This window comes from Euleptes europaea, chromosome 6, assembly GCF_029931775.1.
Source record: "Euleptes europaea isolate rEulEur1 chromosome 6, rEulEur1.hap1, whole genome shotgun sequence".
NCBI classification, from domain to species: domain Eukaryota; kingdom Metazoa; phylum Chordata; class Lepidosauria; order Squamata; family Sphaerodactylidae; genus Euleptes; species Euleptes europaea.
The window spans coordinates 84,058,395-84,083,992 of record NC_079317.1 but is presented as its reverse complement, the minus strand read 5'-3'; the positions used below and the strand labels follow the sequence as shown (position 1 = coordinate 84,083,992).

The following is a 25,598-nucleotide window of genomic DNA, read 5'->3' as shown; positions in this document are numbered from 1 at the left end:
TTGACTACTATGGAACAAACATATACTTGTATGTATTATTCCAAATATACCGCATGAGGGACAAACAAGTTGTCCAATACTGAGGGTGTGGTATTGAGTAAAGATTGTCAGTTCCATTAACCTACAGGTCTTGCATAACGTGGTTTAACAAAGAAATTATTTTGGGAACATTTACATACAATGGCAGAAAATCTGTATTCTATGTTTCCTTTGCCCATTTTTGATTTGGGAAACGAAGGCAACATTTTTGTCTAGGAAATATGTCAGTTTTGAAGCTGCACTAGAAAATGGTGGCACATGGTTTCTAGAACGGTTGCTAATCAATCATAATAAGACAATCTAAACAAATAAAATATTCCTAAAATTGCAGGAATGAATGAACTATTTTGGTTCTGTGTTTTTTATAAATGAAATGTCCCGTCAAGTTTTGTTTCCTTTAAAAGAGAAACTTTTCTTTAGCTCTTTTCAATATGCCAAGTGTTTTTTTTAATAATTCTGATCTCACTATTTGCTACTAGCACAACTAACAGAACAAGAATTCCAAAGGTTTATGAACACACCCCTTGACATTTTCAAAAGCATGCAGGAGACAACTGAAGAGCTACATTTGAGTCCAGTAGCACCTTAGAGACCAACAGGATTTTTGGGATATAAACTTTCAAGAGTCAAAGCTCCATTCATGAGATATAAGCAAGAATGGAGATCCATGAGTCCTTATATCCTAGAAATTGAGAGGGATATTGCAAAGAAAGGAGTCAGGATGCAAATGTACAATGCAAAACCTAATCAGCTTGATTAGGGCAGCGGGAAAATGCTTAGGGGCAGCCAATTGGCAATCATGCTTGGAAAGGCAGGTCAACTTGTTTATAAACAAGCGTTAATCCTGATTATGAAAAACGTCCACGCAGAATTGGGTCACTTTTATGTTTTCCCTCTTACTATGTTACAGCAATGAACCAGGAACATTTAATATTAATACAGATTAGGATTAATTTGTGACAGTATGATTGAAATCCAGGAGTCATAATTGTTTCTTTCAAACTGTGGGTTTTATTCCACTTCTTATGTATACATTAGGGCAACAAGTGGTATTATGAAGTACCTTTAACCAGTTTCAGTAGGTTCATCAGCTGCAGCTCCTTCTTGGAAAAGCATGACCTGCCCACAGGTATCCATGCTTTGGTAACATTCAGATTAGATTACTGCAGTGCACTTTTATGAGGTGCTGCCTTTAAAACCATATGGAAATTTCAAGTGGTTCAGAATACAGCTGTCAGGGCTTCCCTGTACTCAAAGAGAGTCACCAGCTTCCAGTTTGTTTCCAAGCAGAATTGAAAAGCAGAACTGATTTGACCTATGAAATCCTAAATTACCTGCATCAGGTTACCTGAAAGACCAAGAGGGTGTTGCTTTCTCAGATATTCTATGGAATTTACCCAACAGTCAGTGCTGCTTTAGCTGGATATTAGTATTGTTTGCCTTTTTACTTTTCCCTACGTCATTTTGTTAGTTAGGCAGGGTAGAAAAACTGTACCTTCTGCTTTAAGTGTTGTGGATGATTGTCTTCCTTAGCTGAGAGGTAGAGGGAACGGATTTGATTTTGCACTTCACTATAAAATGTCGTTTCCCAGAACTGCTGGTTAGCCCATATTGGGTGGTCTTGTACACAGGTATAAGCAAACTGACTGACTCCCGGTGCTAATTTCTGAAAGTACAAATAGGAATTTCATATCAAATCATAGAATAATTTCTAGAGAAAAACCAACAATGTACTGATATTAAGAACCATTAATAGAAGATAATTGCAGTACTTTTAAAAACAAGTAATCCTAAGTATGCAAGTGCATGTGTAATATATCCAGAGGTAAATTCTCTCTTATACATTTTGATGAGTGATGAAAATACCTACTAAACCAAACCATTAGACTCACTGAGTAGCCTCTCAGGGCTGGATTGACTACCAATTCTTGAGGAAGGGCAGGAAACAAAAAATGTAACATATAAATATAAATCAATAATTTATTATGGTCATGGACCAGAACATACTTTGAGTGGTTATAAGAGTATATATACAACCTTCCATTGAAATGTATATTTAAAAAGCAAATATGTGTTACTAAATCAACACTATATCTCAGTAGACTTTGGCAGCTGCACAAAATCTAACAAATCTATCCAAGGTTTCTTAATCAAGGTCTGCAAGAAGAAAGGAGATATACCCTTCCTCTGAACTTCTCGAAATTTTTTGGAGGATTGGTGTCCAGCTATTTCAATTTCCCTAGTAGTGCAAGGGTATAAACCCGTGTTGGTGAACCTATGGCACGCGTGCCAAGTCTGGCACACCGAGCCCTCTCTGTGGGCACGCGCAGGGGCGGCGGGGGCTTTGAAGGGCTCCGCGCTGCCTTCCCCTTCCCTGGACTCCCCGCCGCCTTCCCCTTCCCTGGACTCCCCGCTGCCCAGCTGCAGGCAGCGCGGAGCCCTTCAAAGCTCCCTTCCCTGGACTCCCCGCGGCCCCCCTTGCCGAGCTGGGAGGAAACCTCCGTATTCAGGTTAAATTGCCGTGTTGGCACTTTGCGATAAATAAGTGGGTTTTGGGTTGCAGTTTGAGCATTCGGTCTCTAAAAGGTTTGCCATCACTGGTATAAACCCTCCTGAAGTGGCACACCATGGTATTGTCTTCTAGCTGGTTTCAGAAAAGGAAGAGGCACTAGAGATCATATTGCAAATATACGCTGGTTACTGGAGCGTACGAGAGAATTTCAGAAGAAAATCAGCTTGTGTTTCATAGATTACAGCAAAGCTTTTGACTGTGTGGATCATGAAAAGCTATGGCTGGTTTTAAAGGAAATGGGTGTGCCACAACATCTGATCGTTTTGATGCGCAACCTGTACTCTGGACAAGAGGCCTCAGTTAGAACAGAATATGGAGAAACGGAATGGTTTCCAATTGGCAAAGGTGTCAGACAAGGATGTATTTTATCTCCCTATCTCTTCAATCTATATGCAGAACATATAATTAGGAAAGCTGGATTAGATTTAGATGAAGGTGGAGTGAAAATTGGAGGGAGGAACATTAATAATTTGAGATATGCTGATGACACTACATTATTGGCAGAAAATAGTGAAGATTTGAAACAACTATTGCTGAAAGTTAAAAGAGAAAGTGCCAAAGCAGGACTACAGCTGAACATCAAGAAAACAAAAGTAATGACTACAGGAGAATTACACAACTTTAAGGTTGACAATGAGGAAATTGAAATTGTTCAAGACTTTCTATTCCTTGGCTCCACCATCAACCAAAAGGGAGACTGCAGCCAAGAAATTAGAAGGAGATTGAGACTGGGAAGGGCAGCCATGAAGGAGCTAGAAAATATTTTGAAGTGTAAGGATGTGACTCTGGCCACCAAGACTAGATTAATTCATGCCATCATATTCCCTATTACTATGTATGGGTGTGAAAGCTGGACAGTGAAGAAAGCTGATAGGAAGAAAATAGATTCCTTTGAAATGTGGTGTTGGAGGAGAGTGTTACGGATTCCGTGGACTGCCAAAAAAACAAATCAGTGGGTTATAGATCAAATCAAGCCTGAACTGACCCTAGAAGCTAAAATGACTAAACTGAGGCTGTCGTATTTTGGTCACGTCATGAGACGACAAGAGTCACTGGAAAAGACCGTCATGCTAGGAAAAGTAGAGGGCAGCAGGAAAAGAGGAAGACCCAACAAGAGATGGATTGACTCAATAAAGGAAGCCACAGCCTTCAATTTGCAAGATCTGAGCAAGGCTGTCAAAGATAGGACATTTTGGAGGACTTTCATTCATAGGGTCGCCATGAGTCGGAAGCGACTTGACGGCACTTAACACACACACATGGTGTAGTAGTTAAGAGTGATGGACCAATTTCTTGTCCCTGAAATGATGGTATTTTCCAGCAGAACTTGAATGGTGTTGAAGTTCGATATCCCAAACCATTTGTTTTATTTCAAATGTAGCTTTGGAATAACCCAAGACTTTTAGGATATTAGGAGACTATCCAATGGATTGTCAGTTCTCTGAAAGGGAACTTTTCCATTTTGTCTGAAAGATGTTCATTTGTGTTAACAGTGTAAGACCCAGAATATGAGAAATACAATAAATCTACTACAACAAAAGTCTTGAAAAGTTTGCATGAATTATTTCCACTAATATTTATTATTTCCTTCAGATTAACCTGATTCTTGAGGTTCTAGATACTAACCTACATTATAGTGCTGTACTTCTTCTACAGCGATAGAAAAGAACTAAATTCTGAGCAAACTTATCTCAGATAATTTTTTATTTTAAATTTGTCCAGCCGTTAAGTCATATAAAGTTTACACTATGTCATCTTCCCTTCAAAATCAATTATCAACTTTAAATTATTTAAAAGGTTTCCCCATTTTATATTTACATCTAGCCTTTCTGAAGTTAAGAAGAGGAGTTATTCAGTTTAACCAAACTGCAGCCAGTAGAGGGCAATACATTTCTGTGGAAATAACACAGCATTTCTCCTATATTAGGACTATCAATAAAACTACAATGCCTTTTTTGGATGCCAAGTCATTTGCCACCTCAGAGTCATCTTTGTTCCCAGTCTTGTTTATCAGAAGATGAAAACTATTCTTTATGATTATGTATTCTTCCTTCTTTATACAGTTTCCAGGCTTTCCCATTATCCTGCACTACAGCTCCTCCCCTCCAATCACTCAGTTAGAATTAATCCCCCCTAAACTCACACACTCTGTCTCTCTTCTGAGTTCAAGTTGGTTCCATATGGGGTCAAAGTGACCATGCAACATATGGTGTGAGGTCGTGGTGGTGGACGCTGTCTGTTAAATATCTGCTTTATGCCATAGTGGATTCAATAATCTTGTCTTGACATCCTAAGATCTCAGTTTTTAAAAAAATTCATGCTATTACAATTTGAGAATATGGGTGCTCTATGAATGGGGAAGGCACTTATAAAGGAGCAGTTTGCAGGATGAGCAAGATAAAGCCAACAAGCATCTTCAGACTTCTCCGCACTGACAGTGACTCTCTTAATCATGTCCCCTCAGTTCTAGAAACCTCCTAGACTATTTTGTGGTCTATTCTCCTTCAAATCATAGGAGGATGTGCACTTTCTCTATTTTGTACCATATCTACTGCATATGGATACAATACAATATTCTTGCTGGCCTGAAGTTTGTGGGAGTATTCCATAAGAGATAAACTGCAGTTAACTTGGATTTATCCATGTGGAAAGCCCTATGATCATCCTGTGTAACTTGTTAATGCAAGTTGGTGCATTAATATCCCAATGCTTGCATGCCTATGTATGCAAATATGCACAGTTTTACAGTCCTCTGCTTTAAAATTAAGTGAACTGATTACAGCAGCGGTTCCCAAACTTTTTGAGTCATGGAGCACTTTTCAGGAGAAAAATTTGTCATGGAGCACTAATTATCACCTAGCATCTACATACTAAACCAAATGACAGTAATATTTTTCTTTCCAATCACTTCATGGAACACTAGGAGACATTTCGCAGAGCACCAAGTGCTCTGTGGAGTAGTTTGGGAACCACTGGATTGATTACAGGATAGATGTCCAAATGTTGGTATATAATATTATCTGATGCAAACAAATCAAGGACGTGGAGAATAAGGCTAACTATATAGCAGTTTTTATACATACACACACTCATACACTTAATGGGATTTAAATGTGCTTAACTAGGCTAGATAGAGGCTACTTTTTCACTCTCATACGTTGGACTGTTCAGTCCTGACTCAATCTTAACACTTATTCAAATATCTCAACAATAATATAAGGTGTGAATATTTAACTTCAATTTCTAGCCTCGGGATCACATTGTCCTTTCACTACATTCTTAAAAAAATAATGTAAAGGTCATTTTTGCCAAGTGCGTCGTTGGTGCCAAGTTATAAAACCTCAGCAGGGAACATACTAGAAATTCTGACATAGCTTTATAACTATCATAGTGTGAATAGCGCCACTATGATGTGCGTATTTTATAAGACTCGTCTGCCAATTTCAACATGCTTAAAAATGCATAAAATATTGAAACTGAAAGCTACCTGTGCCCCTACACATTTATGCAAAGTATTATAAAGAAATAGCTCCCAGATGAAATTGTGCTTAGAAATGATCTCATCATTAAGAAAAAAGAGATACAGAGATTCTTTCCCTTGTAAAACTTCCAAGATCTCTGAAATCATTTGTCATTCCTTCAACAGGATGCACTGGATCAAATCCAACCAATCTTAGGGACTTCCGGTAGAGAGCTCATCCCAGCGCCATGTCTCCCGAGATCTCTCGAGGGAACCAGGGGGCGTTCTGAACCGGGGGGCCCTTTAAAAGCCCCGACTCCGATCCTAAATGGTGGATCGGAATGCAGGCAACCCCCTGCTGCCGAAGAAGAGCGGTTTGACTCCCACCCCCCTCCCACAAGAGCCGCTTGATGTGGAGGAGGGTCGGTTGAAGTCCCGCCGGCAGAGGGACTTCCATGACACCGCCACGAACGTCTCATGGAAATAGGCTGCGATCTCCTCTATCTTTTACCGAACATTGAACAAGCTAATAACAGAGAACCCCGATTTCCAACATCCGAGTAAGTTACATGAACTCCTTTTGTCAACTATTCCGATTCTGAATGACTGGAATTTTTCAAAATCGGCTAAAGACTCTGCACCCCTTCACCCAGGATTCTAAGTGATCCTCCGACTAAAAAGACTATTTAATTAAACTAAAAACTGAATTAGCAGGCAAACAAAATAATCAGAAAGAATTGAGTGGCATAAATAGCTACCAATCGGCGGCTGCGGCGTAGAAGGGGGGAGGAGAAATCCTTCACTTTCGATTCCTCATTCCTTTACCTTAGGAGAGTCCTCCAGCCACATTTTCATTCAGGAAGTGGCCTCTCTAGGAAGACAGGAAACCATAGTGGGGCCGGATGTGCCCCACTCTGTGTAGTAGCAAAATAAATCCTACCTTCTTTAATCATAGAGTGGGAGCGACTGAAATTCCCTGTATACTTCCTGGAGCCTCACAATTCCCTGTATACTTCCTGGAACAAGCTCCAAAGCCAAGCCAGAGCCTTCTAACAGTAGCTTTTTTGCACTGATCCGCCTGCTTATATCTAACTTACTAGTCTGGAAAATACAAAAGCCACAGACAATCATGGAAAGTAATCATCAAAAGATACAGGAAATGTTGGCCATGCAAACTGAATTATTAAAGAAGAAGTTTGAACAGGTTTCCATGCAACAAGAACAATCAGCTATACAAATGACTTTAACTATTACTCAAAAATTTGATGGCATAATAAATGAGATCAAGGAAATAAAAGACCAAATTACAGTAATGAAAAATGGCATGAATAAGATGGAACTTTCAGTTAAAAACAACACTGAAGAATTGAAAGGAGTTAAAATGGACATGAAATCTCAAGTACAACAAATTGAAGCAATACGACTCCAGGAAGAGCGAGTGAAGGACCAACTAGCTGTTTTGGACCTGCAACAGAGAGAATCTAACCTGCGTATACGTAATTTGCCTGAAAGACTAGGGGGCACCAGAGAGACCATCATAAGATCGCTTGCTGATATATTTCATGTAAATGAACAAGAATTAAATTATGCAATAAACAAGATATACAGAATCCTCTTGTCAACTCGAGTACAGAAAACAAAAGCTAGAGAGATTTTGGTCTCCTTTTTTGACATCAGGATGAAAAATATCATTATGAAACTTCATTTGGAGAATCATCCAAGTGTAGATGATACACCGTTAATAATTCTCAAAGACATTCCTCATCACCTGATTGAAAAGGGAGCCATCGATAAAGATTTTGCTGAGACACTGAGAAACAAGGGAATAAAATACAGCTGGTTGCTACCACAAGGACTTACCTTCACCTATAAACAAGTTAAACATGCCGTAAATTCGTTGGAAGATGTCAAAAAAGTTTTGACAAGAAACAATGAGCTATCAGACCATATTACAGGAATACAAGAAGAAGAATCAACAGCCCAAGGAGCAATGGATAAAGATTATCAAAGACAGGAGACCACTTCAAGAAAGCATGCAGATGGCAACAGAAACTCCAGACAGAAGAAAAAGTTCAAAAAGGAGGGTTAAGAACGCCGGAAGAATACCAATTTGACTCTTAATATGGGAAATGGGGGGTGTAGAGGAAAAATAATATCAACTTAATTTTTTACTTGGGGGTATATAAAGTTTTTTAAGATCTAATCCATTTTACATGACAGAGAGGAGTGACTGGAGAAAATTATGTTAATGTGTTTTGTTATGTTTCTGTTTTCATTTTTAAATGATTTTCTTCTTTTTTCTCCCTTTAGTATTAATATTATATTATTATTGCTTATCAAAATGTATTAAATAAGGGGAAAGTATAACATTAAAATAATGACTTATAAGGATTAGAAAATATAAATACAAAGGAGATACCAGATATTTGTAGGGAGGGAGGAAGTCGGTGGGGAAGTCAATTATAATTAATTATACTTAATACTGAAGACATACACCAATAATCCTTTAATTTTTTATCGATTTAAAGATTGGTATATAGGATGTATTGTCAAATGAGATGTATGGCAATTATTGAAAAATTATATATATATATATATATATATATATATATATATATATATATATATATATATATATATATATATATATATATATATATATATATATAAATAATCCAACCAATCTTGAGATCAAACAACAAAACCAACAGTAAATATTAATATTAAGGCCCATAGACGGGTTTTTTTTGGGGGGGGGGAGTTGGTTGTTCTCAGTTTGTCAGTTGAAATCTAAACCTCTGGTGCTGACATTCATGCACACAGATTTCAGATTCATTTATGTCTCTCCCTGTAAAGCTGCTGTAAATGCTGCGACACGATGGAGGCTCAGTAGTGGTGTAGGCCAAGAGTGTCTGCAGAAATAATTGGAGGAGGGAGCGAGATCACTCTAGACCTCTTGCTGACTAGCTGGAGGTGTTATGTGTCACAGTGCATTTAAAAAAAAAAAAAGTAAATTTAGGATTTGGCGAGGAAGTGTCCTCATGGTCCCCAACAACAAGTATGGTGGAGGCAAGATAGCTGCTGATTTTAAAAAAGCTGACTTCTGAACCTTCTTTGCTCTTATCTATTTTAACTAAAAACAGAGCGGAAAGAGGACTGCACTGGCTGGGATAAAAATCCCCCCTTCTGATTGACACAAAGAAAATGAACGCACTGAGATTAAATTAATTGAAGGAGAAATGCTTTGAGGTAGAAAAACTAATTTGGGCTGATGGGTGGGATTTAAATGGGATACATTAGGACTCATCATTGAAGTAATTGGGAGATATGATGTTTGTAGCTTGTATTCCCACTCTGTCATGCGCTCAACTTGTGGACTTGGCTAAGTTTCCATCTGTCCAAAACATTCCAACCCATATCCAGCCAAGTGGCTTTGGGTATAAGGACAACAGTCTTCGTTTCCTTTTTTAAAAAATAATGTGCTGGTTTTCATTAGTTGTTTTATTGCTTTTTATTGTCTATTTTATTGTGCTTCTATTGTATAATTTTTAGTGGAAGCTGCTTTGGATTTTTGTTTGATTAGTAAAACAAATTATTGAGATAATTATTTAGATAAATAAATAAAGCTACTATGGCAATGCTGTCACCTACATAAAAATGCAATGATCTTTCCAACTATGTTCCCCCATGACAATTTGCTCTTCTGAGCAAAGACTTCTGAAAATGCCACCCTGCAAATGGGTAACATCAACAGCTGCCTGTAAACATGTATTCTCTGTTGTGGCTTCCACCTTGTAGAATGGCATGTAGAATGAAGAGGTCAGGAAGACTCCCACACTATCATTCTGCAGATAGTGTGAAACAGTAAAGTTCAGGGGAGCATTTTTATAAGGGATCAGGGCTGTAGTATAATGGAATGGTTCAGGAGGCTGCTTTTATAAATGGAATAGGAATGTAGTATATAACACTGTTTGTTGTAATGTATCGTCTTGCTTTTACTTTTACTTGTAATCTAGCTTCTGTGCTATCTATAGCATACCATGTCTTATTTTATTTGTTTGCTTTGTATTCAAATGTTGTAATCTAGTCATATTGAGCCCTGTCCTGGATAGCCCCAGGCTTGCCTGATCTTGTCAGATCTCAGAACCTAAGCAGGGTCAACCCTGGTTAGAATATGGATAGGCAACCTGCAAGGTCGACCAAGGCTGTGACGTGGAGGCAGGCAATGGCAAACCATCTCCAAATGTCTCTTGCCTTGAAAACCCTATGGGGTCACCATAAGTCAGTTGTGACCTGACAGTGCGCGTGCGCACACACACAGTCAAATTGCATAGTTTATTGGTTGTCTTACGCTATTTGAGTGCATTGTTTTCCTATTTTGTAATCTGCTTCAAATCTCAGTGAGAAAGGCAGACTATAAATAAGTGAAGTAAATAAATTTCCTAATAAAAGTCTTGAGTTTAGGCATGAAGAATCTAATATGGCACACCAGTAGAGATATTTTATATCTGCTCTTAGTGCACATAATACACTGAAGGAATTTTCCCCACAATCCTTTAGAAGCACGACAGTATTTTACATTTCAAATTTTTGAGTGTAAAACCACTGTTGTCCCCTCATAGGTCATATCTTTTTACCTGAGAATCTAGTGGTCTGAGTTTCTCTTCAGACTTTCTAATTCTAACAAGCAAGAAAAGAAACCTTACATATTTAGGTAAAAGTAGCAGCTGTGAAGGTATGTGGACTTGTGCAAATATAATGCCCATGGTATTAAGTGGTTCCTTGCTCCTGTCCATCAGTTCCTCTCACATATCTTAACATTAAGAGCTACCACAGCATTGGCAGTAACTGTTGTTAATACTAAGTAGGATTTTCTTTTAGTCAAGATTTTAAATCAGTTTCAAATTTTACTTAATAAATGTAAATCTGAGTAAAGCCAAGCATGCTTAGCGTTGGTAGGAATACAACCACAGAGAAAAAGTAAGGCACACAGAAGAAAAAGTAGGGAGAATTCAGGGAAGCACAACATGTCTCGATTATGACTGATAGTTCTCCAGGTACATTCCTCTGCAGTTTCAGCCTCATAAACTTATGCATGCCAAACAAGCTTGAAAAAGTCTAGGCGTGGACAGATATCATCTCTTGAATGCAGCTGGTTGTCCATAAAGTCTACATGACAATTTACTGTTGAAAACATATGAAAGAGTGCTCTTAAGAGACATACAAACATGCTATGTTCGTGGTTGGTGGAGACAATGGTCGTAAGCCTGACCACAGTCAACCATTTAAATTCCAATCAATTTAAATAGCTCATGTACAGGATTACAACCTGTGCCTTCAGGAGGTGAATCTACCTGTTTCATTTTCAGGAATGCTACCAAGACTCCTGTTCGAATGGAATGCTGCTGTTTCTATGAAACACTTGGATTACTGAAATTTAACAATAATTCAATAGGGAACTTTAATCAATATTGAAAGGGCTGTTTCCTGCTTCAGATACTGTGCTAAGTATATTCACAAGTTTTTTTAAAAAGGTACACTACTGAGAGCAGCATTCTGTTTGTCACCTGTAAAACGATTGAATACATTTTAAAGTAATCATTATTCCACTATAGAAAAGATTTCTTAAAGTAGACAAAGTAGAGCCTTACTCATGAAGTTTAAACAATTTATTCAGAATTAACATACACAAGTTCAAAACAAAGCGCCTTGTTCAGGGAATACATAGGAAAGAATGGGTGGAGGAGGACGTGGAAGTGTAAACAGAGTTTCAAACTATGAATTATTCTGCTAATCTCAGGGGCTGGATTTACAAAATACTCATCCAGTGTTTCAATTATTCTCACATTGAACACCGTTTCTTAGAGATGAAGTCACATACCAGCGAAAAATCAAAATGTCATCCAAGTAATACATTTGGTTAAATCCATTAAAATAAACTTTAAGCAGTGCTATCAAGAAAAGCATTGAAGGAGTAACACAGTCATGTGGACCTCTTTAAAATAAATTGATGTTAATGCTATAAATATCGCTTCAGGCTTTAGGGGTGAAATGCTGACTATGGGGACAAGACTTGTGAGACTATCCAAGGCACAAAAGACATGAGGAATGCTTATCAGTCGGAGTCATTTTTGTGCCACGCTGGACACATTTCTTGAACAAGGAATGTTGGGCTATTGAAGAGGAGAGGAAGACAACCCTACTAACAGAAAGAATGGTTGAAGAAACACGGAGCTAGGAGAAGACATCTTCTCCAGTCGGTGATGGAGGAAGAACTGAGGGGAGATCGTGCCTCTCCTATTTGCACGTTGATTTCGGCAGAAAACGCAATGTCATGCACCTGAAGGGAGGGGTGCCTTTTTAGTTGGTCAAAACTAGAAAATTCTTTCTCGGCGACTGGTCTGTGCATATGCAGTACCAATGTGGGACTGTATGAAAGAGTGAAGATGAATATTAGATTTCGAAGGAATCATGAACAAAAGTATTTCAAAAAAATTGAGTTAGCTCTGCATCTGCTAGTGTTTCCAGACAAGGGCAGCCCATTCCTGAAGGGGGAGTAGTTGTGCTGCATCCGGGAATGGCACAGCCACGTTGCCCCCTGACTGGTTGGCTGCCGGGTACAGCAATCCAAAAATGGTATTTTAAAGAAAACCCCATGAAACTCTCCATAAAGTTTCACAGGGCTAGGTCTACCTTTTTGCAGGTATAACTTGGCGCCTGCAAAAAAGTGTTCCCGGGCCAAAAGTGCTTTTAAAGCTGCCTCTAAAGGGAGCTCTGCCCCTGAGAATGCTCCCTTTGGTACTGGCACGAGCCCTAGTGATGAAGATATGCTGCTGGCAATGCTACGCCAGTACCCATGGCTCATGTTTCCCTGTGGCTCCCCTGCAGCGGCATAAGTGGCCCTGCACCAGCATCCATCCCAGTTTGGATGGCATAAGTGGCACTTATGCTGCAGTATGGGTCACACCTCCTCCTCAACCATTTCGACTCCCCCCCTCAGGATTGCCCGATTAGTGTCTTTGAAGAGAACTGGTTAAGAGTTTTAAACAAGCAATGGTGATAAGGAGAGTCTTTATATAAATCTGCACAAGTGGGAACAGGCAGCAAAACAAGGTGTGTTTGCTTTTCTCAGCCTGAAGTTATGCAACCTCCACACTGAAAGCATACGCACAGACCAAGCTTCCAGTATACCAAATAAGAGCGCAAAGTGGACGCTTCACTCGCCACATAATTTGTAATGTTTAAAACATTATGAACTACTCTAAGTTCTATAGCCACTATTTGTAATAGTCAACATTTTTTCCAGTAAGTGACACAAGATGTTACACTGCTGAGCAGTCTAAGAAAGAAAGAAAGAGATGTTCCAAATGCAGACGCTTTCTTAGGAAAACCTACAAAAACTAATTTACAAATTATATAAATCTAATCTGCTATTATCCAATGTTCTGCTACAGCATTCCTTTAGCAACCAACATGACAATGAATTAGCATAAGACATCTTCACCCAAAGGGAAACATTTTACATCAAGTATAATTATGGTGTTATTTAAATTTTAAACAAATTCCAACTGTATTAGTAATGGTAAATAGAAAAATTGTTTTCTGCCCCCAGAGGCTGTAGTTGGTTCACTTTCATAGGCCATTACTACACACAGTGTAAAGTGCTCATCCTGACTTGGATGAATCACATGCCTATGACTATTTAGATCTATCAATTTAAAATTTAGTTAGAAAGAAGATGGAGAAACGTTTGCTGCTGAAGAACAATAAGATGTTTTCCCAGGCCACAAGTATGCATCCAATATACTGACTTGTATACTGCACTTAATGCGGAAAGCTATGAGCCTGTGGATTTCTTCAGTCATATCCTGTCTACTCAGGTTTGTTAAGAGCCTACTCACTGGATATTAACCATTGGAATTTTGTCGGACAGCCAAAGAGCCACAGAACCTTGTAAACAAAAATTGCGTCTCACTAGCTTAATTACAGTGTATAGTACTACCTAGACTAAACTTCTTCTTGTCACAGATATTGAGAAAGAAAGAAAGAAACTCACTGGATTGTGCTATTAACAGTTTACCAAAGCATATTTACTTGCTACTTTTTCGTATTTTATAATGTTACTTTTTTAAAAAAAATGGAGTCCATTCTATGGTTAGTTTGATTAGACTGCAGTACGGCCTTGAACTACCTAAGGTCATAGAATCAGCATTGCTGACAGATAGCCATCTTGCCTCTGCTTATAAACCTCCAGGGAAGGAGTACTTACCACCTCCCGAGGAAGCCTGTTCCACTGAGGAACCGCTCTGTTAGAAAATTCCCCCTAATGTCTAGACAGAAACTCTTTTGATTTAATTTCAACCCGTTGGTTCTGGTCCGACCTTCTGGGGCAACAGAAAACAACTTGGCACCATCCTCAATATGACAGCCCCTCAAGTACTTGAAGATGATGGTTACCAAGTGACAACTCTGTAACATCAGCAGGAGCCACAACCTTCTTGATACTAAATGAAGGGCTGCAAGACAAGTAGTGAAAAGTCCACTGTTCATACTAAAGCAGGGGTCCCCAACCTTTTTGGGCCTGCAGGCACATTTGAAATTCTGACATGGCATGGTGGGCGCAGCAACAAAATGGCTGCTGCAGGATGCAGAGCCGGCCATAAAATGATCGCCACAGCTTAGCTTCAGTAACACAGTTTTTTAATTGATTTTAATCGTTATATGCCTTGTGAATATGGTGATTTTTAATTGGTACAACTTTATCTGTATTATGTATAGAGAGGTTTTAATCTAATTATTTGTTTATGTAATCGATTTTAACTGATAAGGTTTGTAGTTGGTCTGACTACTGCCGTAATAATAAAATCATTCAGTAACACAGTTAGACCCTTGTGTTGTGTTGGCAGCTGCTGCCAAAGCAACATTTAAAAACATCTGCACAGTCAATCAAATCTCCAATAGTGTATCAGAAGCCTTGCTGGGTAAAAGCCCTACCTGGCCACATCTACTTCCTAAAAACACTTGGTCTGCACTAGAAAAGATGCTGGCAGGCACCATGGCACCCAATGGCCTCCATGATGGGACCCCTGTACTAAAGCAAACAGTAAGTAGCAAGAGTGCTCTTTAGTTTGTAACCACAGGTACTTCCTCTGTTGAATGAATTCTGACTGTGACACCTTATCCACTTAAAATCTCCCTAATTTAAATAGTTTCATTTGATGCCGAGGAATTCAAACACTATGATAAATGTCCCAACAAAGATTAGAACTTACCCTATAGAAAGCAGTTGTTAATGGCAGTAGTGCTGCGGCAATGTTATATTCCTCTGAAGTTGAACAATCCTTCATGGTCAAAACAAAACAAAAAGAGAGATAGAATTAACAAATCATATCAATTAGTTCAATTTTTAACCCTAATTTTTAGTCTTTCCACCATACACTTTTTGCCAAAGTTTATGGCCTGGAACCCTAGTCAGTCATGGGACAAATGGACACACATTTCCTGAAACAAATGAGATATATTTCTTGAGCCAACCTAGAAACAGAAAAACTCTTTTTTTTTCTGAATGTTGTCTGTTCTCAGTAACTAGCTGATAAACCATTGTTTAGTGCACACTGCTATGCACTGCACAAACAGCACTTCAGTAGACGTGGCTCCTGCCAATAGGTTCACAACTGGAAGTATATGGAAATTAAGGAACAGAGGTTAAAGGGTGAACTTAAGTATAGGACCATGAAAATCTGTCACATTTTGTGTATTTTGCATCCATTTCATTACACACACCAGTTTTTTACATAGACTGATAAAATTTAGTGGGGAGAAGAGAGCCAAACCAAAGTTTCTTGACATGCAACTCTTACGGTTCTCCCACTTAGCCACCCAGCACATCTGTGTGCAGAGCAGACTACACTATTTAAAAATATACAGAGTACTTAAATTGGTTTATTATGATGTCAGATGCAATTTTTGCTGGGCCCATCTAATGAAGTCCTTATTCTGGCAGTCAGGAACGCTAAGGCCTCAGGAAGAAGTCTTTGTCAGTCCTGCTACTGAAAAACCTTTTAAACAGGAAATTCTAAGGATTTAACCTGAGATCTCTTGCATGCAAAAGACTCTACCACTGAGTTATTAATACTTCACATTGTTCATCCCATTTAATCCCGGTGGTTAAGCACCAAACCATGGAAAGAAATATAGAGGGGGGAAATCAGAGCATGTGAGAGAGAGAAAGGGGCAGGGTCAAAGTAAAGAACATGAGAAAGAAAAATCAGAATGAACAAGAAAGGAAGTAGACAGGTCAAATGGATGAGAGATCATGATTGACCAGATGTTTAAAGACACTACAAAAATAGGCACTATGCAAAAACGGAATTAGTGAGCCCTCCCCACCAGCCTTACAATCCCACAGAGCAAATGAAGTAAACAGATCAAGAAATAGGGTTGCCAATCTCCAGGCAGTAGCTGGAGATCTCCTGCTATTACAACTGATCTCCAGCCGATAGAGTTCACTTGAAGAAAATGGCTGCTTTGACAATCGGACTCTATGGCATTGAAGTCCCTCCCCTCAGACTCCACCCCCAAAATCTCCTGGTATGTTCCATCCCAGAGCTGGCAACCTTATCAAGAAATCAGGAGCACAGCAAGGACAGATGGGAAAGAAATCCACCAGAAAGGTAGTAGAAGGGGCAGGCTTCTGAGAAGAAAAAGCATAAATAAGGCTTAATCTAGACATGACACAAATAATCAATTTAAAATATATGGATGATTTAAATCATGCATCTCCAGCATCATGTCTAGCATGAATAGGGCTGCCAGCCTTCAGGTACTAGCTAGAGATCTCCTGCTATTACAACTGATCTCCAACCAACAGAGGTCAGTTCATCAGGAGAAAACGGCCGCTTTGGGATTGTAGTCCCTCCCCTCCCCAAACCTCGCCCGCTTCAGGCTCTGTCCCAAAAATCTCCAGGTATTTCCCAACCCGGAGCCGCCAACCCTAAGCATGAAACTAAAGTATCTTTTTAGGTTGTCACACATTGCTAGATCAGTGCCAAAACTGACAAGTATTTATTGTATTGACAAGTATTTATTGTTGTATATAGCTATTATTCTTTTATTATGTAAAAGTTTTTATTGTTGGTCTTGGACCGTATTAAGCTAAATCTAAATCTGATCAATGCCAAAAACAGGTTAATCGACATGAAGCCCTGCTATTTAACTTCCCTTGCATTACTACTCAATATTCTCATCTCAGTATAAAACACAAAACTATATTCAGTTATACAAATTAAGCAAACTATATACTGACACAGAGTATTCAGTGACATCCTACAGCAAAACAAGGCCTCACAGGAATAAACAACATTTTATAAGCCCGCTGCACTATTTGTCTGTGCCCATGGATTCAACATAGGACAAACTATAGGCTGTGAAATAGGGTTGCCAGGTCCCTCTTCGTTACTGATGGGAGGTTTTTGGGGCAGAGCCTGAGGAGGCGGGGTTTGGGGAGGGGAGGGACTTCAATGCGATAGAGTACAATTGCCAAAGCACCCATTTTTTCCGGGTGAACTGATCTCTATTGGCTGGAGATCAGTTTTAATAGAAGGAGATCTCCAGCTACTACCTTGAGGTTGGCAACCCTAGAAATAGTTGTTGATGCTGGGGAAGGGAGCAGAAGCATTTCCTACTAGGTGCTAAACAGTTCATGACATCTTGTTCCAAGCAGTTACAAGAAGTGCTGTAAGTTGCAGTGTGGCCACTGGTCCATGTAGTATCTTGGCTCACAGTTATGCATGGGATTTGTCAGAATTAGTTGCTTGTGCTGTTTGTAGGTCATATCTGCACAGGAACAGAGCTGGGGATTGTGCCATGGCTTTCCTCACACATCAGCAATTCTAACATTTTTTTGCTAACATCTTAACAATTTAATTTTGATTTCTTGTAAGCATTTCAAAAGATTAATTGAGCGTTCAAGAATGCAACCAAGGTTTTCCCCAAAAACTAGGATAAAACAAAAGGCTGCAGACCAATTCGAAATCAACTTCCAGTTAAAAGAAAAATAAACAGATAATTTTGTTTGCATTTTAGGATTTAAGAATGCATGTTGTGTATTATTAATGACAAAATTTATTTGTTTTTATCTCTCAGCAGCAATCAAGCAACTTGGAAACTGAATGGTGGAGCCTAAAAGAACAAGGAGGCAAAGATGGTGAGCAGAGTAAATCGAAGCAGTAGGGTTTAGGTAGGGAAATGCAATAACTTCAGCATATCCAATTTAAAATATGAGAAAGAAGAGTTACAGCGCACTCCTGACTTCTGAGGACGAAAGCTGTGCCGGCGTTGGGGCTCCCCCACGCCGATGTCCGGGCTACTTAAGCCGCCGTAAATGGTCCCAGTGCCAGCTGGGAGGCCCGGATGCCGGTCTCCTGGCGTTGCCGTGGCAGCTCCGCCCCAGGACACCGATGAGGCCTTCTGCCGGCGTCCCACTGGTGTAAAGGCCCGCACTTGCATCCTGGTGGGCGTTCCCGGGGCATCCCGAAGGGCAGGGTTGCCTGTAGGCAGCCTCCTGCCCCTTTTGAATATTGGAGGGAAGCACAACTGCCTCAGAGGGAGAGAGTGATAGCTCAGGTCTGCTTCAGCAAAAGAGCAGACGGTTTGAAGGATAGCTGGCAGTGTGGCAGAGCGGTATAGTTCTACCTCCGTGAGAGAACAGGCCTGTCTGGTAGTGAGCAGACCTTGTACCATTTAGTCTGACTTGGGAACGTGAAGGCTGATGTGGGCAGAATCCTGCATGTGTGAGAGGATCCGACCTAGTGGCTAGGCAGTAAAAGCCTATTTGAGTTTGAAAGTATTAAAGAAAATTCAAACCACACCTTGCTTAAATTTATGTGCCTCAGCCAGGTTTCTCCTTTGACTATCTGGAGACCTGTGCTGCTGATCTGTTCTTTGAAACCAACTTATAAATAAATAAATCTTCTCTGTTGTTTATGTAAAAATCCTGCCGCAGTGATCTCCATATGCTACTTGCACACCACAAAGGTTACCTCACGGCAGTGAACCCATTCCTATACACTTGTGACCTTAAGAACACCTGTTAACTGAGGGGAAGGTTTATAGTTTAAAACTCCTAGATTCATAGGAGGCTGTGTAAGTCCCCTCAGTTTATAGTAAAGGCCTGTCACAATACACTATACATTATTCTTGAAATTCTGATCTGCATTTCAGTTACTTTGAACTCAACTACTACTGACAAAAGCTAAGCTTTTTAAAAATAAAGATAACCTTCTCTTTTAACTAAAGCTACTTTCATAACACAGTTTCATCCTATTATAGATTTATTGAAATGGTTGAAAACTCTTGTCCTACCAAAATATTCATTGATGCCCGTCCCACTTATTTGTGAACTCAACACTTGTTTCTTCCAATCAGCTAAATGGAACTGAACAAAAATGAAACATATATGTGAAGAAGCCACTATGGCTTAACTTCAGAGCAACTACAGATTCATCAAAACACCGATTCAGGCAGTTGTTCCTCTGGACAAGGCCAATCTGTTACTTGACTGGCAGAGTCAAAATGCCAGAAGCCAGATTTCTATGGGCCACCTCATTCATCTAAATGAGACTTTTAAAGTTCTGTCAAATGGGGAATGTAGAATGGTATTATAAAAGGTTACACAGTGATTAACTATAGATTATCCTATTCCTGCTGATATTTTTGCTTCTTCGGAAACTGATGTTTAAGCAAACATCAGTATGACTGGTTTTAGTACATTCGGGATGGGGTGAAGAAAGAGTTTTGCATGCATTTTTTTACTAGTCAGACATGGAAACAAATTATATCATTTACAACTGTAAACATATTTTACCTAGATTTACCCTAAATAATGTTCTGTTTCAGCAATGGGAAACATCTGTCCTGCAGTACTTTGAACCAAGCAGCAGTCAAAACCAGCAATGACATTTTGAAAGACATTCATTTTCCACAAGCATGGGATAAGATTCCCCCCACCCCTTTCTCAACATAGGAAAAAATCTTAGGTATAAAAAGCAGACTAATTTCCTATATTTCATGTCATTTCATGTTGCTGTCACACTCCATTATAAATACAAAACTCATTGGTCTAGAGGGTCTTGTTTTTTAATTTTTTTTCTTAAGACACTGATAAACACAAGAATGACATCCCCTGTGTCTAAGCACATCTGAGTTTCTTTAGCAAAAATGCCATGCATGTTTCTGAATACTGTCATGAGGCCCATAGCAATAAAGTTCAGCATACTCGGGCTGTAATCTTCTCCCAAGGAAATGGTTGGGATGCCAAGATGCCTTTTGACTTTTATTTCACAGCAGGACTTCATTCACAGCAACTCTGTCCAAACTTTAAACTACACCATCTGTGATATGCTGGCCCACACCAAAATTTCTATTAGTACTGTACAAATATTTTTAAAATTAAACAATGGGGGGGCTTTACAACATCAGCACATGACAAACTGGGAAGACACAAGTGATCAATAGCCACTCAACATCAAGACTACAAGGAGTTATTAGCTTACAAGGTTTGTATCTGCATCTAAGACCTGTGGTACAGCAAAACAATTCTGAAATCTTTGCAAAATTAATACAGAATACTTTCTAAACCACTTGAAAGAATACAAGCTAATTACATTAAACAACACTGGGGGGAAACTTAACAGTGGATAGCCATAAAATATCTGCAACATTCCAATATACTTGAGTTATCAAAGAAACAGATCACAACCAAACCAACACTCATTCTTACAGCCACTTCTGTATGTACAAACAGGTCTATTTCAAGAGTAAATGAAAAAAACCCACAAGAATTATGATACAGAATTTCCTTAATATTCTCATTTTATGTTGTGTATATGGGCTTCTACTGAAGTAAAAATGAGAATTAAGCAATCATCTTCACTCCCTGCACCTAGTTTTCCTCAGTCCATCCAGTAAGTACAGTATCTAAGTGCTATTTTCTATAAACACTAGTATAACGTCCTCCCACAATTTCTCCAGGAATGCAGTTTTTTAAAAATCCACTCATTTAAAACATTTCTATTCAACATTTCAATTAAAATGTCCAAGGTGGGAAATTTTAAGGGAGTATACATATTCAGAAGGGGCACATAAGACTTCCAACTCAAATGAAAAGCTAAGAAAACTGGAGGGAAAAGAGAGATAGGATGTAAAAGCAGATCAGGTTTGAGCCAACCAATTCCCAAAAAAGAGACATCAAAGACTGCAGCAATTATCAGACAATTGCATTAATTTCTCACACAAGTAAAGTGATGCTCCAGATCTCACAACAAAGACTGTTACTGTATATGGAATGAGGAATGCCTGATGTTTAAGCTGGATTCAGAAAAGGAAGAGGAACTAGAGATCATATCGCAAATTTATGTTTGTCACTGGAGCATATGAGAGAATTTCAGAAGAAAATCAGTTTGTGTTTCATAGATTATAGCAAAGCTTTTGACTGTGTGGATAATGAAAAGGTATGGCTGGTTTTAAAGGAAACAGACGTGCCACAGTATCTGATTGTTTTGATGCACAACGTACTCTGGACAAGAGGCTACTGTTAGGACAGAATATGGAGAAACAGAATTGTTTCCAATTGGCAAAGGTGTCAGACAAGGATGCATTTTATCTACCTATCTCTTCAATTTTATGCAGAATATATCATAAGGAAAGCTCAATGAGATTTAGATGGAGTGAAAATAGGGGGAACATTAACAATCTGAGATATATCGATGACACATATTACTGGGTGAAAACAGTGACGACTTGAAATGACTACTGGTGAAAGTTAAAGCAGAAAGTGCCAAAGCAGGATAACAGCTGAACATCAAGAAGACAAAACACATACACACACACATCAAGAAGACTACTGGAGAATTTCTCAACTTTAAGGTTGACAATGAGGAAATAGAAATTCTTCAAGACTTCTATTCTTTGGCTCCATCATCAACCAAAAAGGAGACTAGAATCAAGAAATCAGAAGGAGATTGAGTCTGAGAAGGGCAGCCATGAAGGAGATAAAAAAGATTCTTAAGTGTAAGGATGTATCACTGGCAACTAAGATCAAGTTAATTTATGCCATGGTATTGCCTGTTATTATGTATAAGTGTGAAAGTTGAACAATGAAGAAAGCTGGCAGGAAGAAAGTACCGTATATACTCGGGTATAAGCCGACCCGAGTATAAGCCGACCCCCCCAAACTTGAGGCCAGAAAAGGGAATTTCTTATTGACCCGCATATAAGCCGAGGGTCAATAAGAAATTCCCTTTTCTGGTAAAGCTGCGCTCTAAAATGGCGGCCGCCATTTTAGAGCGCAGGGAAGATCTTGCCCCTGCCCCAGGTCGCCCTCCCACTGGCCTCCCGGGACCTCCCAACCCACCCCAACCCCAGTGCCATTCAAGGGGGGGAGGGGGAAGAGCCCCTGAACCCCCTACTCACCAGGAGAAGCGGCGGCAGGAAGCAGCGGCGCAGCCTTCCCGGCCCTGCAGGAGGCCCCTGCCGGCCGGAGGAACCCTCGCGGGCCCGGCGGCGGCGGGGGGGCAGCGGCGAGGCCTGCCTGCTCCCAAGCAGGCCCCACTGGCCGCTCCCAGGCCGCAGGAAGGTGAGCGGGGAGGCGGCGGGGGCGGCGGCGAGGCCTGCCTGGGAGCAGGCAGGCCCCGCAGGCCGCTCCCAGGCGAGCGGGCCGGCGGCGGGGGGGGCGGCGGGGGGGCGGCGGGGGGGGGCGGGGGGGGCGGCGAGGCCTGCCTGCTCCCAGGCAGGCCCCGCTGGCCGCTCCCAGGCCGCGGGAAGGCGAGCGGGGAGGCGGCGGGGGCGGCGGCGAGGCCTGCCTGGGAGCAGGCAGGCCCCGCTGGCCGCTCCCAGGAGAGCGGGCCGGCGGCGGGGGGGGGGGGCGGGGGGGGGCGGGTAGCAGCGGCGAGGCCTGCCTGGGAGCAGGCAGGCCCCGCTGGCCGCTCCCAGGAGAAGGGCCGGCGGCGGGGGGGGGGGCGGCGGGGGCGGCGGCGAGGCCTGCCTGCTTCCAGGCAGGCCCCGCTGGCCGCGGGAAGGCGAGCGGGGAGGCGGCAGGGGCGGCGGGGGCGGCGGCGAGGCCTGCCTAGGAGCAGGCAGGCCCCGCTGGCCGCTCCCAGGAGAGCGGGCCGGCGGCAGGCGGGGGCGGCGGCGAGGCCTGCCTGCTCCCAGGCAGGCCCCGCTGGCCGCTCCCAGGCCGCGGGAACGCGAGTGAGCCGACAGCGAAGGATGGCGGCAATGGTAGGTTTTCCTCCTCCCTCCTCCCTCCTCCCCCCTCCCCTCCCCTACCGTATTGACCCGCGTATAAGCCGAGTTGGCTTTTTTCAGCCCTTTTTTTGGGCTGAAAAACTCGGCTTATACTCGAGTATATACGGTAGATTCCTTTGAAATGTGGATTTGAAGGAGAGTTTTACGGATACCATAGACTGCCAAAAAGACAAATAAATGGGTTCTAGATCTAATCAAGCCTGTACTATCCCTAGAAGCCTAAATGACCAAACTGAGGCTATGGTACTTTGGTCACAATATGCGAAGACAATAACGCTAGGAAAAGTTGAAGGCAGCAGGAGAAGAGGAAGACCCAACATGAGATAGATTGACTCAGTCAGGAAAGTCACTTGGCTAGAGGATATGGGCAATGCTTGCATTTGAGAAAATACAATCCCTAGTCATATGCCATTCAGATGATTAATTCCCATAAACAGATTACTAAAGCTATCTGCCGCAAATAAAGGGAAAATCCCTAATTTGTCATTCCATACACTATCTGTCATATCTTTCCTCTGACCTTCCCTCTTTCTTGTGCTGATGACTGGCAGTGGTTGTCAAACTCTACCTTTAACACCATACAGTACAGGTCGTTTGTTTTGGTGAGAAGGGCAGCACATTTGCAACTAACATAAGTTTAAAGATAGGGATAATCTTATGACAATCTGTTCTGATCCTATAGCCTGTGTGTGTGTGTGTGTGTACGTGCCATCAAGTCACAGCTGACTTATAGTGACCCTGTAGGGTTTTCAAGGCAAGAAACATTCAGACATGGTTTTCCATTGCCCACTTCTGCATGGGCTGAGAGAGTTCTGGGAGAGCTGTGACTGGCTGACGGTTACTGGGCAGGCTTCATGTGGACGAGTGGGGAATCAAAACTGGTTCTCCAGATTAGAGTCTGCTGTTCTTAACCACTACACTAGGCTGACCCTGTAGCCTATGGCTGAGGACATTAAAAAAGGCAGAAGAGAGAACATGTTATCTTGACTACATCCATAATCCAGAACATGGTGTGACTAACTCCACATACCCAATGGGGCTTGGCAAGACACCACTGGAATTTTAGCATGGCAAGACACCACTGGAATTCAGGGGAGTTTTAAAAGCAGATTTGATGTGGCATGAGGAGCTGATATTCAAACAGAAAACAAACAAACAAACAAATGCTCTATGGAGTGCACAGAAGCCCTTGGCTATCTTTAACTGAGCTCTAAGAATTCAAATTAGAGTTCCAAGCAATATTTCTACGAAGTCACTTTTGGTAGAAATGTTGTGATAGGAGGCTAATTAGAGACATTGATTTCAACTTAATATATGAACATAGAGGTCGGGATTCTGAGTATAGAGAGACATATAACAGTTTGTTCTGTCTATGGAATAACATAGGGTTCATAGTTATTTCCCATTCTTAACAGCATTATACTTGACTGACATGTTTTAAAGCATTATCTGGTTGTAGAAACCGATTTTATGTTTTATAAAGTATCTATATAAAGAAAACATTTCATTCCTTATTGACATTTTAAATCTTTTAAATTTTATCAGGATGGAGAAGACAAGCCTGGCAGTCAAAACAAACTCTAAAAAGAAAACATTTCATTCTTTCCTAATGTTCCATTTTTTGCTTAGATTTTAATAGCTCTTCAGATGTAATAAAAATGGGTAACACACGCACGCTTCTGCCACAGCTATTTATTGCTGTTTAATTGTATAATTCATTTTTATATGTCCCATCCAGAAGATTTCTAGTTTATCCCTGGATTTTAAAGCGCCAAGTGAAAGATTCTGAAGGCCGTTGTTTCTGAATGCCCTCTCATCTGTCCTTTCTTTAGGTGTGGCTGTTCAAGTCTGCTTGAAGCTGGTTTAGGAAGGAGAGGACTTGGTGAGTACATGGGCAAGGACTTTGCAACAGGCCAGGCATATCTGTCCCACTATCCTCCATCAACTCCTGGACCTATCTTCATATCATCTTGGGGGAGGGAGACCTTGAGGCCCATCTAGGCTCCTAAGTCAGCTTTGACTATTGTTCTACCTGCTGTGTTATGGTATTTGTACTATTTATTGTATTGTACTATCTATTGTATGAGCCCCGTGGCGCAGGGTGGTAAGCTGCAGTACTGCAGTCCAAGCCCTGCTCACAACCTGAGTTCGATCCCAATGGAAGTTGGTTTCAGGTAGCCGGCTCAAGGTTGACTCAGCCGTCTATCCTTCCGAGGTCGGTAA

General features: G+C 40.9%; 2 protein-coding genes across 2 annotated transcripts in view; one reads left to right on the top strand and one right to left on the bottom strand.

Moving 5' to 3' along the window:
* Positions 1-25,598, bottom strand: part of SBF2 (SET binding factor 2) — a 247,743-nt gene that overhangs the window by 70,939 nt on the left and 151,206 nt on the right. Inside the window, exons 17-18 of the mRNA XM_056851939.1 lie at positions 15,344-15,412; positions 1,535-1,705 (exon numbers count right to left, since the gene is read on the bottom strand). Coding sequence (XP_056707917.1) covers positions 1,535-1,705; positions 15,344-15,412 — 240 coding nt within the window. The remainder of the gene's footprint in view (positions 1-1,534; positions 1,706-15,343; positions 15,413-25,598) is intronic.
* SWAP70 (switching B cell complex subunit SWAP70) overlaps positions 1-25,598 on the top strand; it is a 309,546-nt gene that overhangs the window by 211,531 nt on the left and 72,417 nt on the right. The window lies entirely within an intron of this gene.